Here is a 15,560-nt window from a genome sequence, read left to right as displayed (position 1 = left end):
AACTAAGAGAATGTTCCATGGACACATTACTTAAGATTCATGGAATGTTGCCTGGCAGGATTGACTTGTGCTCTGTGGTAAAGCTATTCCTTTCCTCTGCAGCCCAGGGCCAGTTAGCACTGCTGGGTCCTCGGTGTTTTTCAGCTCTGGAAACATCTTAGAGATCAAGTTGCCTGAAAATAAGGGTCTCTCGCACGTCAACATGGCTTCCCAGGTGGCTCAGTGGTAAGGATCCATCTGTCAATGCAAGAAATGTGGGTTCAATCCCTGGTTCGGGAAGATCCCCTGGAGAAGGAAATGGCTCCAGTATTTTTGCCTGAAGAATTCCATGGACGGAGGAGCCTGGTGGGCTACAGTTGCAGAGAGACAGGACTGAGTGACTGAGCACACACATACACACACGCATGTCAACACCGGCTACCTTAAACAGATTCCTGCTTCCTCTAGAAGGAGTTGCCTCCCTGCTCTGGATTCATTCTCTAAATGAAAGTGTGAAAGCCAGATTCCAATGCATTAATATCTCTGGTTTCATTTCTTCAACTGTAAAAAAAAAAAAAAAAAGTCTACCAAATCCATTGTAATCATTACCTTTCTTATTGTCATCATTATAAAAATGTCCCTTATCTGTCACTCGAATGTCATTAACTATTGAAGCATTTGTAGGAAACTGTTAAAGTAGTTGCTGCTTAAACATAAGGAGCTATTAGAGTTTTCAGGATTGTTGTTATTAGTAACTTACATGATGAAAGTAGAACTAGCAAAACAGTGGTTTAGAACAAAAGAAATGGAATAGTCATGTTGCACTTTTATGGCATGGTAATTAAAATGAGATGTGTAAATATCACTTGGCCCATTAATACTGGATTATTTCACAAATCTCTTTAATGTCATGCAGGTTCACTGATACACATTACAGTAATTCAAATTTTGGAATCTTAGGATATTTTAAGCCCCAAATGAAAGATGAGTGCATTGCCACCCTTGCAAAGGAATCACTAACGAAAGGAGTTCTCACCCATATAGTTCATGTGTAACTTGAAGCTCTGTGAACTGGCAAGGCACTTCTCTACTCCCTGATCAGTTTGAAGTTGGGATGGTCGTGGGGAGGAGACTGCATTGACCTGTCTATCACACGAACAGGAAAGTAAGGCAAGGCCAAGGACCCTATAGTCTGTGAGCACCCCCATGTGTGCTGGCTGCTTTCCGTGCTCTCTGCAGTCCTCCCTGGGAGGCACGTGTTGCTATTCTCCTCTTAGCGATTCAGGATCAGAGCCCAGGTCAGCTGCCCGAAGTCAGAAATCTGGAAAGTTGATGTGGCAGGTTCGAAGCTCTGTGGTGTTCAGAGAGCCAGGACACACGAATCGGAGGAAAGACTGACCCTTCAGCCAACATTGGAACTATTCATTTAGAGGAGAACTGACATCACAGCACTTGTCTACACAGTGACTGTTGGGGTGAAAGGGTGCACTTGCAGTGGAGTTCATAAGGGAGTGGCTTAGTAAGGGCTTCTTTCCTGTGGTTTTTCTCCCTTGTGAGGTGGGAGAACTCCTCTCTCAGGCCACAGGGAGGTCATTCCATTCTGAAGCTCATACAGAGACCTGCTTTTGAGATTAAATTAGATCATTATATAGGCAAAGGGACTTCCCACAGTGCTCGGTGCACCGTAGGCTCTCAGTAAGGAATAGGTGAGAATGGATTCTTCATCTGAGTCTTCGGTTAGTGAATAATCATACCACTCAGACTCGTGGTAAGTGACTGTCACAGGCATCCTTTCATTATCTCCTTTCAAGGGGTAAATGTTAGTGGAAATGCGTTCTCTACGTGGAAACAGGACTCTGTACAATTTCCTATCCCCAGAAGTCGTTTGCAGGTGTTATGCGATGTGGTTGTCCCATAGCCTTCTATGACATCTTTCTCATCCTTGGTTTATAGATGAGGCCTTTGCACCTTGCCCTGTGACTCCAGGTTTTCTGGTTTGCAGTGGAAAGCACATATTAGTGACTTCCTTCTGAGCAGAGGCATTGCTTTGCTACCTGTGCAAGAGAAAAGATAAGAAGTCTTCTCTGAAAGTCTTTGAAGAAGTAGACTTCTAGCTATTGTAAATGACTCTGTTCTGCAGAGATAGACCCTATCAAATCTAACTCAACCACTATCCAACACAAATCAGAATTACCACCCTCACAGTGGCCAGATGCACCCACCTGGGTACAATTTTAGTTTTAATAGGCCACCTACTTTGCCAGAGTTTTTTCAGTTGATCTATGCAGAAAGAACCTTTCTTCTTTGCATGACAGTTTGTTGGATGTCTAGGGAAAGTTTTCACAGTTCCCAGGCTTTGAACATTTGGGCAGAAGCTTGGAAGAGCTATCTAAAATACAACCTAAAAGTTTATTCACTTGGTGACTACAAATTCTTCCAAAGTCATTCTCTTGCTGATGGGTTTAGATCCTGCTCTGAAGACTCCCCAGTGGCTCAAATGGTAAAGAATCTGCCTGCAATGCTGGAGACCTGGGTTTGATCCCTGGGTCAGGAAGATCCCCAGGAGAAGGGAACGGCAAGCCACTCCAGTATTCCTGCCTGGAGAATCCCATGGACAGAGGAGCCTGGTGGGCCACAGTCCATAGGGGTCACAAAGAGTCAGACATGACTGAGTGACTAGCACTTTCACTTTTCTTTCTGAAGTTCTTCTACAGAAGAATCCTGCCACAAATTAGAAAGCATCACAGTAATGGAGAATAGCTAGCTAATAGTCACAGATTAATTCCAGTAACCAGCCAAAAGACAGGAAAGTTTCTTTTTAGAGATCATATCTGATATTTGATTCCCCTTTCAAAGCACATAGTTCAGCCCTGCTTATAAGAAAAACCAACACTGCGCATTAATACACATCATAGACAAAAAAAAGTTGGAGAAAGATACTTTAGAGAAGTGTTCTTCACTTGAAAAAAAATGCTTTTCCATGCACAGATTTGTGTTCAGCAGTAAGATTTAATCTAGTAAGATTTTTAAAGAAAGTATGATGGCCACATAGTCTCTGTAATATCTTATGTAAAATGAAATCTCTCTTCTGCTCCCTAATTGGATTCCTAGCCAATCTGTATTCTTCTGCAAGGCTTGGACCAGACTGACACTGTCTTGGACCAATCACACAGCCCTGGAGATGTGTGGCCTATCCCACTTCTTCATCACAAACGTCAGCAAGTTACTTCCATTTCAGAATGTATCTGCTGACCAGGTTTGGAGCTGAGTGAGGCCTTAGGGTCTTTTTTTTCTTTTCTTTTTTTTTAAAAGAATCATTTATTTTTAACCACAACAAAAATCACCCTTCTTAGGCTCTGTAAGGGATGCAGTGTTTTTGTTTTGATTCCTGCTTTATTCTAGCTTATTTCTGTGTATTTTATAAAACGAATTGTAAAATTCAATATTTCATGAGACTGCTCTACAGAAATAGATGAAAATCTAGAACAAGCCAATACAAAGGACTCAGTGAACCCCAGGGCCAAAATGTGGTCATATCTGCATCCTAATTCTGTTTATACAAGCCATTGCTTGACAATCTCGTTAAAATTTCCTTTTTTTTTTTTTTTTTTTTTCATTTTTGTTTGTTAAGAGTTGAAGAAAGGCAATACCGGGGTGCCCTATTTTGTGGACTCAACATAAGGTCAATGAAAATGTCTATTAGATACCTTGGAATACAAAAATGCTACTGAGAAGTTTCACTATAACCATATGAGGAGAAATAGTCCCATGTACATATTCTTAATTATGATTTGTTGCATTGCAAACAGTTGCCAGTTAGCACGTGTACTTTGAAGTCATTTTGTGACGTGGTATTTCATGAAGCCTATTTTTCAGTACTTCATCTCTTTAGTGCTGTGGCTTGAAGCACTGCAGCCTTTTCAGCCGACTGCAGACCAAAATGACAAATGGAAGGAAGCAAAACAGTTTTGGGGGAGCCAAGCTTGGAGGAGAACGCTAAACACCGAGTGTCATTCACGTGCAGTCCTCATTTGGGGCAGAATTTATCTCCTTCCATGGCAATAAAACAAATATAGGCAGATCCTTTCTTTAGAAATTGATTCCAGAGTGCAGAAGAACCTTGAAAAGAAGAGAGAATGTATTTATTTTACCTTGGTTTTCTGGGCATGTATTATCAGAAGTAATCACACATTTCATGTTTATGGGGCTTTACAATTCTCAGAGCTTCTTTCACATACATCATCTCATTGCCTCCTTGTCCAACCATCCAGTACGATCACCAGGACTGGTCCCCACCCCACCTCCTCACCTTTTTACAGAAATCAAGTGAACAGAATTTAGTTGCAGTCTTTAGCTGTTTGCAGAGCCAAAGACCAAGAGTATGAGTTTAATGCCTATATCTTGGTTACCAGAAAATCTCTTTATTCTTGGAGCTTCAGCTTCGGTTTTGTCTTTATTAGTCCCTCTTCTCTTCCTTCCTCTCTGTCTCCCTCCCTCCGTCCTTCCCTTTCTCTCCTCCCTCTGCAGTTTTTTAAATTGAATTTATCTGTAGGCTGCTTTCCTCCTTTTATCACCTACTCTTTCTGCCCTGGCAGGCAAGTTCTGACTTGTCAGTCTCTCCTCTCAAACAGCCCTCTATTCATATCCCACCACGTTTAACCCTTTTTTGGACCTGTATAAGCTATCTCCCAAGTCCTCTTCCTATGAAATCCCATTCTTTTCTTTGTTTATTTCATTAGATATATATTGATCATTGACTCTAAGCCAGGCCCCATGCTCAGAGCTGCCCTCAAGTATTCCACAGTCCAGGGAATATTTGAGTGAACAAACCAAACTCTGTTTATCATGAATTAATAATTTTGTTTAGCTACAGTGAACTGGCTAAGTATTGATTCCTTCTTCTCCAACCTCTCCCTTCCCGTGCTTTGATCTTAGTAATAATGAAGTTCATTCACATCAAATATACCCTGAGAGAGAACATCAAAGTCCTGAATATAATAATTAATCCTGGATTTTGAAATCACCGATAGAAGGGAAGCTTATATAGAGAATATAGGTAGTTATGGGGTCACCCGCTATGGGTATGATTTATATTTTAGATTCTATTTTGTTTTATTTTTTTAAACAGTTGAAAATCTAATGTTAATCTGCATATTATTTTCATTAGGCTGGGGAATAATTGACACACACAAGTCAGACCTGTTTGTATAAGCTGCTAACTTTAAATCTAGAAAATAATTGTCATCAGAACATGGCTGAGAATCAGAAGAGTGACCCTTGCTCTTGGCAGTAATTGTTAAATTAATTGGATCGTCAGGCTACTGAAAATGTGGCCAGAAGAGAGAAGGAAGTGAGAGAAGTAAAGGGCGAGATAGATTAGTTATGTTTCTAGAACTTGCTGAAAAGAAGAAATTATGTTTTATTGAGTTCATTTTTAAAAGTTTCTTTAAATGCTCACTCATCGACTTACACACTGTTTTTCTGTGTTCTATGATGCCAATAAAAATGTGACATGTGAATAGAGCAAAATGTATGGAGACACATTCATCTCTACCAGGATTTGTGCAGTTCACATAGTGTCTACATGTGCGAAAACTTATATTCAGTGTTCATGCTTTGTTCAACAGCCTAGGACCTCTGTGTTGCCATTTTATATATGGACAACCTAAGGAGACTCTGCTGGTCTCTTGAGATCCAAGGAAATCAGCACTGCCCTTTTAAAAAAGATTTCTTTTGAGAGAAATGTGTTCAAAGCATTCACGATATTCCTAAATCCTCAAAGCCTGCTAAGGACATCACTTCAGTCATGTCCGACTCTGTGCGACCCGATAGACGGAAGCCCACCAGGCTCCCCCATCCCTGGGATTCTCCAGGCAAGAACACTGGAGTGCGTTGCCATTTCCTTCTCCAGTGCATGAAAGTGAAAAGTGAAAGTGAAGTCACTCAGTCGTGTCCGTCTCCTCGAGACCTCATGGACTGCAGCCCACCAGGCTCCTCCACCCATGGGATTTTCCAGGCAAGAGTACTGGAGTGGGTGCCATTGCCTTCTCCCCCTCAAAGCCTAGTGAGGTACAAACTCAAGTAGAACACTGCCACCCTGTCGGTTGGTAGCATAGCTGCAAGTACAAAAGCTGGGGGCAAAAGTATGAAAACGCTGCTATTACGGTGTGTGTTTGCCAAATGACTTTTTTTTTTTAATGTGGACCATTTTTAAAGTCTTTATTGAATTTGTTAGAATATTGCTTCTGTTTTATGTTTTGGTTATTTGGCTGGTGGGATCTTAGCTCCCCAACCAGGGATCGAATGCATACCTGTCAGATTGGAAAGTGAAGCCTTAACCACTGGACCACCACAGAAGCCCACCCCCCACCCCCACAATGACTTCTTTTAATCAAGAAGAAACTTAGCCATGGGTGTGTGCACTGTGGTATTGTGGACGTGTTTAGCATGTGGAGATGATGTACATGATATACAGATGGTTTTGAGCTCTTGCCATTTGGGTTATGGCTCTACTGGAGGAGGGCATGGCAACCCACTCCAGTATTCTTGCCTGGAGAATTCCACGGATAGTGGAGCCTGGCAGGCTACAGTCCATGGGATTGCTAAGAGTCGGACATGACCGAATGACTAACACTTTGACTTTCTTGAGGATATAGCTTCACATCCCCTGCGGAGTGATGAGGCCCTTAGTAGGCTCCCTTCCGGGAAGCTACCATCACAGCCCATGCTTCTTCTGACCTGGCCCCAGCTCCAAGAGGCCAGAGAGCTATTTTATCCCCTCCATCCTGTGCCCTTGGTGCCAGAGGCAACTCAAGGCACCAGGGTAAATTGCTATCCCAGGTCCAGAGCCTTTCTTCTGGGACAAAGTTGCTTTCTAGCACACCATTGGATCTGGGGGGCTCTTTGCGTATATCCTGCATTATTGATTGCATGAATGCCTTATTCACTTGATTGTTAAAGTCTGTGTGGAAGTCTAATATGCCCCACTGAGGGCAGCTGACCATCACCATCTGTAGCTCTAAGTATTCTCTAATATGCTCTATTGACCTGATGTTGAGGGTTTCAGATGTTTTCATCTTGTTAGTGGTAAACCTTCAAAGACCTATATTGCCCTTAATAGTGAATTAATTGGTTAAAAATAATTGTACTGTTAGGTTTTGCTCCTGGATCTGTTCATTCTGCAAATGTAGATTTTTCATTCTTTACTCAAAATATAATCACTGTCATTAACTGGTATGGATTCTGTGGATAAAAAAGTTAGGTAATCACTGCGGAAAAAACTAACCTTGGACTTTAAGGGGAATAGAGAGGATGATTACAGAAAAGAGTTGAGAAAGATTGAATTTTTTTTTGAGAGTTATTCCTCTGAACCTTACTAACATTATTCCTCTGAAATAAGTATAGATATGCAAGAGAGGTAAACAACTTTTAAGAGAAATCAATGCATGAAAGGTTAGAAGACATAAAGCACCTTTTCTTTTGTACTCATGTCAAGTAATTTCTTCGTGGCTGTGCAGGGAATGCTTGACATCTTTTTAATTCATTTATTATGATAGCCAGTATTTATCTAATGCCTATTCAATACAGAGTACAGTGAGTGCTGCCTCTATTTCATGCCTACTAAGTGTCAAGGCCACTGTGGTACCTTTTTTCCCAGACCAAGAATAATCATCTCCAGATCAATCAAAGACTGATTGCTTGCCAGAGGTCTACTTGGTATTCTGTGAATAAGGCTTCTCTGGTTAGGGTTCAATCCGATTTCTATTATTTCTGTGAACCGCTGCTGAGACACAGAGATGTAGCTCTACCCCTCTTCCCTTTGGTGGCCCTTCCTGTGTTGGGTGGGATGTTCACATCTTTCCACATTTGATAAAAATCAAGCCTCTTCTGCCTACTCATTTCAGCACTGGATAAAATGACAGTGTCACACACCGAGAACAGAACACTGCTTTGGTTGCTTCAACATTCTTTTTTTGGCCTCATTTTCCTCCCTCTCTACTGAGTTCTTGAGTCCAGATTTAGTGGTGATGACTAAGAAATTGCCAGGATGTGACAGAGCATTCAGTTCATTGAGTCCTTCCTTGCCATTTTCCAATAGTTGTAACAATTGCCAAGTTTTTTTTTTTTTTCCTCCGCATGTTGGAGGTGCCAGTATCTGTGTAGTATCTGTTATTCTGAACAGATTTGAAGTCACACAAACAGGATTTGTCCCTGAAATGACAGCCTCCATCTACATACAGCTGATTTCATTCTGTGGTATTCAGGAAATTCCCTGCAGACTTCTTACTGGGTTGATACTTTTGAATCCCGGTGTTTCCAATACGTCAATCTGAACCTCTGCAATGCAAATCCTGTAAACCATCGGTCCCCAATCTTTTTGGCACCAGGGACTGGTTTCGTGGAAGAGAGTTTTTTCCAAAGACAGGGCTGGGGAGGGAGCGGGGCATGGTTTCAGGATGATTCTCTTAAGAAGTGCACAACCTCGGTCCTTTGCATGCGCAGTTCACAGTAGTCTTCGCCCCCCTATGACAATCTAATGTCACTGCTGATCTGACAGGAGGCAGAGCTCAGGCAGTAATGTGAGTAATGGGGAGTGGCTGTAAATACAGATGAAGCTTCGCTTGCTCACCTCCTTCTCTGCAGCCCAATTCCTAACAGACCACGGAGTAGTGCTGGTCTGTGGCCCAGGTGTTGGGGACCCCTGCTGTAAACAATAACTGGATGGTTTACTGTGTTCAGTAAACTAGGCAATATGATCAGTCACTGATGGCTGAAAGGCAGATTCAGAAATAAAAGACAAGTTCCTTGTCTTCCAGAGCCAAGCATGCACATGTCCGAGTCACGGGGCCATGCCAGAGATGGAGATAAGAGTTCCTGGGAACACAAATATATGTGTCATCGGTTCTGATTTCAGTCAGTTCAGTTCACTCGCTCAGTTGTGTCTGACTCTTTGCAATCCCATGAATTGCAGCACACCAGGCCTCCCTGTCCATCACCAACTCCCGGAGTTCACTCAGACTCATGTCCATCGAGTCAGTGATGCCATCCAGTCATCTCATCCTCTGTCGTCCCCTTTTCCTCCTGCCCCCAATCCCTCTCAGCATCAGAGTCTTTTCCAATGAGTTAACTCTTCACATGAGGTGGCCAAAGTACTGAAGTTTCAGCTTTAGCATGATTCCTTCCAATGAACACCCAGGACTGATTTCTTTTAGAATGGACTGGTTGGATCTCCTTGCAGTCCAAGGGACTCTCAAGAGTCTTCTCCAACACCACAGTTCAAAAGCATCAATTCTTCAGCACTCAGCTTTCTTCACAGTCCAACTCTCACATCCATACATGACCACTGGGAAAACCACAGCCTTGACTAGATGGACCTTTGTTGGCAAAGTAATGTCTCTGCTTTTGAATATGCTATCTAGGTTGGTCATAACTTTCCTTCCAAGGAGTAATCGTCTTTTAATTTCATGGCTGCAGTCACCATCTGCAGTGATTTTGGAGCCCAGAAAAATAAAGTCTGACACTGTTTCCACTGTTTCCCCATCTATTTCCCATGAAGCGATGGGACCAGATGCCATGATCTTCGTTTTCTGAATGTTGAGCTTTAAGCCAACTTTTTCACTCTCCTCTTTCACCTTCATCAAGAGGCTTTTTAGTTCCTCTTCACTTTCTGCCATAAGGGTGGTGTCATCTGCATATCTGAGGTTATTGATATTTCTCCCAGCAATCTTGATTCCAGCTTGTGCTTCTTCCAGCCCAGCGTTTCTCATGATGTACTCTGCATAGAAGTTAAATAAGCAGGGTGACAATATACAGCCTTGACATACTCCTTTTCCTATTTGGAACCAGTCTGTTGTTCCATGTCCAGTTCTAACTGTTGCTTCCTGACCTGCATACAGATTTCTCAAGAGGCAGGTCAAGTGGTCTGGTATTCCCATCTCTTTCAGAATTTTCCACAGTTTATTGTGATCCACACAGTCAAAGGCTTTGGCATAGTCAATAAAGCAGAAATAGATGTTTTTCTGGAACTCTCTTGCTTTTTCCATGATCCAGCGGATGTTGGCAATTTGATCTCCGGTTCCTCTGCCTTTTCTAAAACCAGCTTGAACATCTGGAAGTTCACAGTTCATGTATTGCTGAAGCCTGGCTTGGAGAATTTTGAGCATTACTTTACTAGCATGTGAGATGAGTGCAATTGTGCGGTAGTTTGAGCATTCTTTGGCATTGCCTTTCTTTGGGATTGGAATGAAAACTGACCTTTTCCAGTCCTGTGGCCACTGCTGAGTTTTCCAAATGTGCTGGCATATTGAGTGCAGCACTTTCACAGCATCATCTTTCAGGATTTGAAATAGCTCAACTGGAATTGCATCACCTCCTCTAGCTTTGTTTAGGAGAGGTCATATATGATTTCAGGGGCAGTCATATTTGAGCTCAACCTTGAGGAATGACAGGAAAGCCAGTTGGTAGAGAGATCCAGGAAATGACATGAATGGGGTCTATAAAGGCACAAAGGCACAGACTGAAGGCATGGTAATGACTACATTGTGGAGAATTTTAAATGCCACATGGAGTTGTCATTTTACTCTAGGCAAGGCTAAACCAACATTCTATGCAATCGTGCTCATCCCTGGAGAACACGTGGAGACTATTTTAGTCATATTTCTTTGTAGGCATACCTTGGCTTTCCCTATGTTGAGAATTCTACAAAGAGGAGTGTTCACAGCCCATAAATAGAACGCTTTGGTTCCTACCCTGTGATAGTTGCCTTCAAAGTACATTGCTTCTTGAGTAGGTTGAATTTGTGTGAGTCTTCTGAGTCTCTACTAAGTATGCCCCTAGGCTGAAATTATCCCAAAAGATGACTCTGTTCCAGGCGCTCTGGAAGCCAGATGGAAGAACCAGTGAAATTACTGAGTGAAACAGATTTTGTGGATTTCCAGAAAAAAGAAAAGTGTTCAATTATTTAACATTAAGAAAAAAAGCTGCCTCATTTGAGGAATCTGTCTCTCTTCGCTGAAGTGATTCTCTGATACTGTTGCTCAGATAGTATACTTTGCTTGGAATGCTACCTAACATGAAAATGAAGGTAAGTATCGTTCCCAAAGGACAGGTGTCCGGAGAGATTGCAATATTTTGTTGCAAGGTGGGTTTTTTTTTTTTCAGGTTTTATCAAAACTTATTCCTGATAAGATCCCAGCAAAATAGCAAGAATCAAAGGGCATCCTTGGTGTCACTGTCATAGGAAACTCACTTAGCATTTTCCTCATTATCTTGGACTCCAAGTGGACCCACTGCCACCCTGCAGATTATTTAGAGGTTAAAATATGCTGTTCATTTCATTGTCTACAAATGGATATTTTACCTAGCTATTTATTGTATAATGCACATATTGCAAAGCTTAAAAGAAGGTTTTCTGGTTTTGTTTGTTTTCAGAAACAGTCTGTTGGGTCAGGAACCTTTCATTTGTATGGGGAAGTCCAAAGAAAACATGGTCACGTACATGGCAGAAAATCACATTGTCAGGTTCAAAATCCCCTGGGGTGCTCTCTCATGTCTGCTCTCTCATGTCTGCAAGTAAATTCCTTGCTTCTATATTGATTTGTGTGAAATGTTACTGTAAGGCAAGGATGGGGTGATGAGGGACTTTTTTTTTTCTGTTTTTAAGTCAAGGTCCAATGATCTGAAAATTTCAGTTTAGTTTATCTAAAAGTGAAAGTTAGTCTTTCTTAGTAGCATCTCTTTAAAAATCTAGGCATTCAGCATTGTAACACTGTAACACAGATTTCAGCCTGGGGTGATTGAAAATTATAGCATATAGTAACTGGACAATCTATGAAAATTAAGTATAAGGATGAGATGTTTATTTCTCAAATTTAATCTTGAAAGGAACAAAACTCCATGTGACAGTGTTATGCTTGTCTCTTCAATCTTTGGCTCCTCTATTTGTCCAATACATTACACTTATGTGACTGGTTCTCAGTTTTCCATTACCTTATTACAAAGAGAGCTAATTATTGATCAGTAGCCCTTGCAGTTAGGGCTTTTTATAAAGCATCACATGAAATGTTATATATAGTCTCAGTTTCCAATGATAATAGTTTCTGCTGTTAAAATAGAATGCCAGTCTTAACAAGCTTTAACAAAGTATGTCCTAAACTCCTGAAGGGCAATACCATATGGTTCTCCATGAAATTCATAGCTGTAAATATTGAGCTTTTGTTTATTTACTTTTCTTGTAGGAACATTTCACACCTGAGTGCAAATTCAAAGAATCAGTGTTTGAAAATTATTACGTGACATATTCATCGATGATATACCGTCAGCAGCAGTCAGGCCGAGGGTGGTATCTGGGTCTGAACAAAGAAGGAGAGATCATGAAAGGAAACCATGTAAAGAAGAACAAGCCTGCAGCTCACTTTCTGCCCAAACCACTGAAAGGTAAACTCGAGAGTATACCAGCTGTGGATGAAATGAGTATCGGTATGGAAATTAATCCTTTATTTTGAAAGTGGAACCTAATCCTTCCATCCTGAGGCATTTATACAAAAATTTGGTAAAATTTTACACTTAAAAAGAACATTAAAGCGTAGATGGGAACATCTAATCTCCTGATTGGAGTTGACCAAAAAGTTTATTTTGGCCAAATCCAAATGAACTTTTGGCCAACCCAATATATCTACATGTGGTAACACCTTACTTACGTGGAAATAGCTTAATTGCTAACTCCCGGACAGCCAAGAACCTCAAGATAGGCCAAAATAGTTAGAAATACAGATGCTCAAATGCGTGCACACTTAACACTTATTGGAAACCTCCTTGGGCCCAACAATGTTGTCCCAACAGTTTTCCTTCACGGTTTTGTTTTTCGGTCATTATTAGAAGCCTGGTGGCAAGTGAGAGGGCTTCCATCGTGGCTCAATTGGTAAAGAATTTGCCTCCAATGCAGGAGATGTGGGTTTGATCCCTGGATTGGGAAGATTCCCCTGGAGGAGTGCATGGTCACCTACTCCAGTATTCTTGCCTGGAGAATTCTATGGACAGAGGAGCCTGGTGGGCTGCAGTCCATGGGGTCACAAAGAGTTGGACACGAATGAGAAACTAACACACACACACACACACACACACACACACACAGAGCAAGTGAGAAAGTTTGAGGGATAGGAATGGGCTACAGGAAGTAGGGATGACAGAAGGAGTGAGACACAGTGGGAAGGGGATAGAAAATCCAGACAAAGGAGAGCAAGCCCTTCAAGAGGTTACTGGCTCGAGGTTAGAAGAGCAGTTTACCAGAGGGGCAGTCTGCCCAGTCAAGTCACCACAGCGCCCTTTGACAGCACATTTTCTAGAGCCAGATTACTTGAATCCTCCTGCAATGCAGGAGACCTGGGTTCAATCTCTAGGTTGGGAAGGTCCTCTGGAGAAGGGAAAGGCTACCTGCTCCAGTATTCTGGCCTAGATGATTCCATGGACTGTGTAGTCCATGGGGTTGCAAAGGGCCAGACACGACTGAGTGACTTTCACTTTCACTTTTCATATAAAACCATCAGTGATGGAAATAAGGCATTAGAATTCTCTACACACCTCTGTACCAAGACTGGCTTTTGCTTCATCTGGTCCAAAGACTCTACTGAGTCTTTGAAAGCAGCATTTCTCAGGTTTGGCCTCCAGCAGAGAGGCCCAGGGGGTAGAAGGAAAGCTGAGGGCCAGTGCAATGGCCTCTGACGCCGTGTCTCTATGCTTTGTAGTGGCCATGTACAAGGAGCCGTCTCTGCATGACCTCACGGAGTTCTCCCGATCTGGAAGTGGGACCCCGACCAAGAGCAGAAGTGTCTCCGGTGTGCTGAACGGAGGCAAGTCTATGAGCCACAATGAATCAACGTAGCCAGTGAGGGCAAAACAAGGGCTCTGTAACAGAACCTTACCTCCAGGTGCTGTTGAATTCTAGCAGTCCTTCACCCGAAAGTTGAGATTTGTCAATGACGTTTACCAAACAAACAAGGCAGAGTTCACTATTCTAATCTGCCATCAAACCTTCTCATCCATCCAAAAGCCCCATAATTTAGATCAAGCTTGTGCAAAAAAACAGTGCCGAGCCTGATCAGTGAACTAAATCTGGGAGAAGGACTGCCCAATTTTCTCATGATCTCACCTCTGCTTAGGGGAAGACAAACCAAAAACATTTCACAGCACTAATGCTGATTAAGAAAAATTTGCTCTCCAACCAAGACAATTGAAAAGACCATCATTGTTCTTCAAAAACAAACAAAAAAGAAAACAGAACAAAATTAACTGCTTCCGTGTTTTGTAGGGGCAAACAAAATTCTGTGAACTGTGTTGTTTTCTTGGCTTAATGTTTTCTATCTATGCTTGATTCATATGTATTCTTTACGTTGCAGTTTTATGATTTCTGAAATTCAATGGTTCTATTGACTCTCTGTCACTTAATCCAATTCAACCAAATTCAGGGTTGAAGCTGAATTGGCATCTCAGGCTCAAGGTTCTTATGATTTTACCATTTTTTCCCCTTTAGATTCATAGTATTCTGGTCAAGTTCTTGTGCTGTACTTTGTGCGTAGAAATTGTGTTGTGTTGTGTTGTGTTGTCAACCCCAGTCAGTAAAGATTACTTAAAAATAAAGATTATCCTCAAGTGTAGTTTTCTCTTAATTCCATTTGTGTTATCATGTTAAACTATTATTGTGGCTTCTTATGTAAAGACAGTAACTGTGGAACTGTGATGTTGTCTTTTGTGTTGTTAAAATAAGAAATGTCTTATCTGTATACGTATGAGTCCCTCTGTCATTGTATTTGGCACGTGAATATTGTGTACAAGGAAATGTTAAGACTGGTTACCCCTAAACAACATATACTTATACCTGCTTCTGGAAAAGTGTTTAAGACTTAGCTAGGTTTCCATTTAGATCTTCATATCTGTTGCATGGAAGAAAGTTGGAATCTTGGCATAGAGTTGCATGATATGTAAGATTTTGTGCATTAATAATTGTTAAAATCTGTGTTCCAAAAGTGGACATAGCATGTACAGGCAGTTTTCTGTCCTGTGCACAAAACAGTTTAAAAAAAAGTTGTTTAATATTTGTTGTTGTATACCCAGATACGCACCGAATAAACTCTTTATATTCATTCAAAGAAAAATCCCTTAACGTGTATTTACTGTGTCCATTATGTGCCGTGAATTGTGGTAGAAACTGGAGTTACACACTGAATTATGTACATCTGATCACCACCTTCAGATAATCTACAGTCTAGAGATTTATATTCGCATGAATACTCTTAAAAGTGTAATTGTTATACTTGAACTGCAGGCTGGAACAGAAGAATTTTCATTCCCATTCAGTGATGAACTGTAAAAAAGGATCTATATTCTAGTACCCTGCTGTTCACACTGTCATCTCCCCCTCTCTGATGCTCATTTCTTTCCATAGAGGAAAGGCACGGGACTAAATATCTCAAGTCTTTTCCATCTCTGAGAACTGAACATAGCTATTTTCTTTTTTTATTAAAATTTCAAACCATAAGTTAAAAATAGAATGTTACAGTGAATGCTGGTAAACCTACACCTGTGTT

At 41.4% G+C, this 15,560-nt stretch overlaps 1 protein-coding gene across 1 annotated transcript in view; it reads left to right on the top strand.

Annotated features, from left to right (window-relative positions):
- Positions 1 to 15,128, top strand: part of LOC112445031 (fibroblast growth factor 13-like) — a 75,017-nt gene extending 59,889 nt beyond the window's left edge. Inside the window, 2 exon segments of the mRNA XM_024988473.2 lie at positions 12,216 to 12,414; positions 13,722 to 15,128. Coding sequence (XP_024844241.1) covers positions 12,216 to 12,414; positions 13,722 to 13,858 — 336 coding nt within the window. The 3' untranslated portion in view covers positions 13,859 to 15,128.
- The last annotated feature ends 432 nt before the right edge of the window (positions 15,129 to 15,560 follow it).

This window comes from Bos taurus, chromosome X (assembly GCF_002263795.3).
Source record: "Bos taurus isolate L1 Dominette 01449 registration number 42190680 breed Hereford chromosome X, ARS-UCD2.0, whole genome shotgun sequence".
NCBI classification, from domain to species: Eukaryota; Metazoa; Chordata; class Mammalia; order Artiodactyla; family Bovidae; genus Bos; species Bos taurus.
This window is presented reverse-complemented; position numbering and strand designations above follow the sequence as displayed.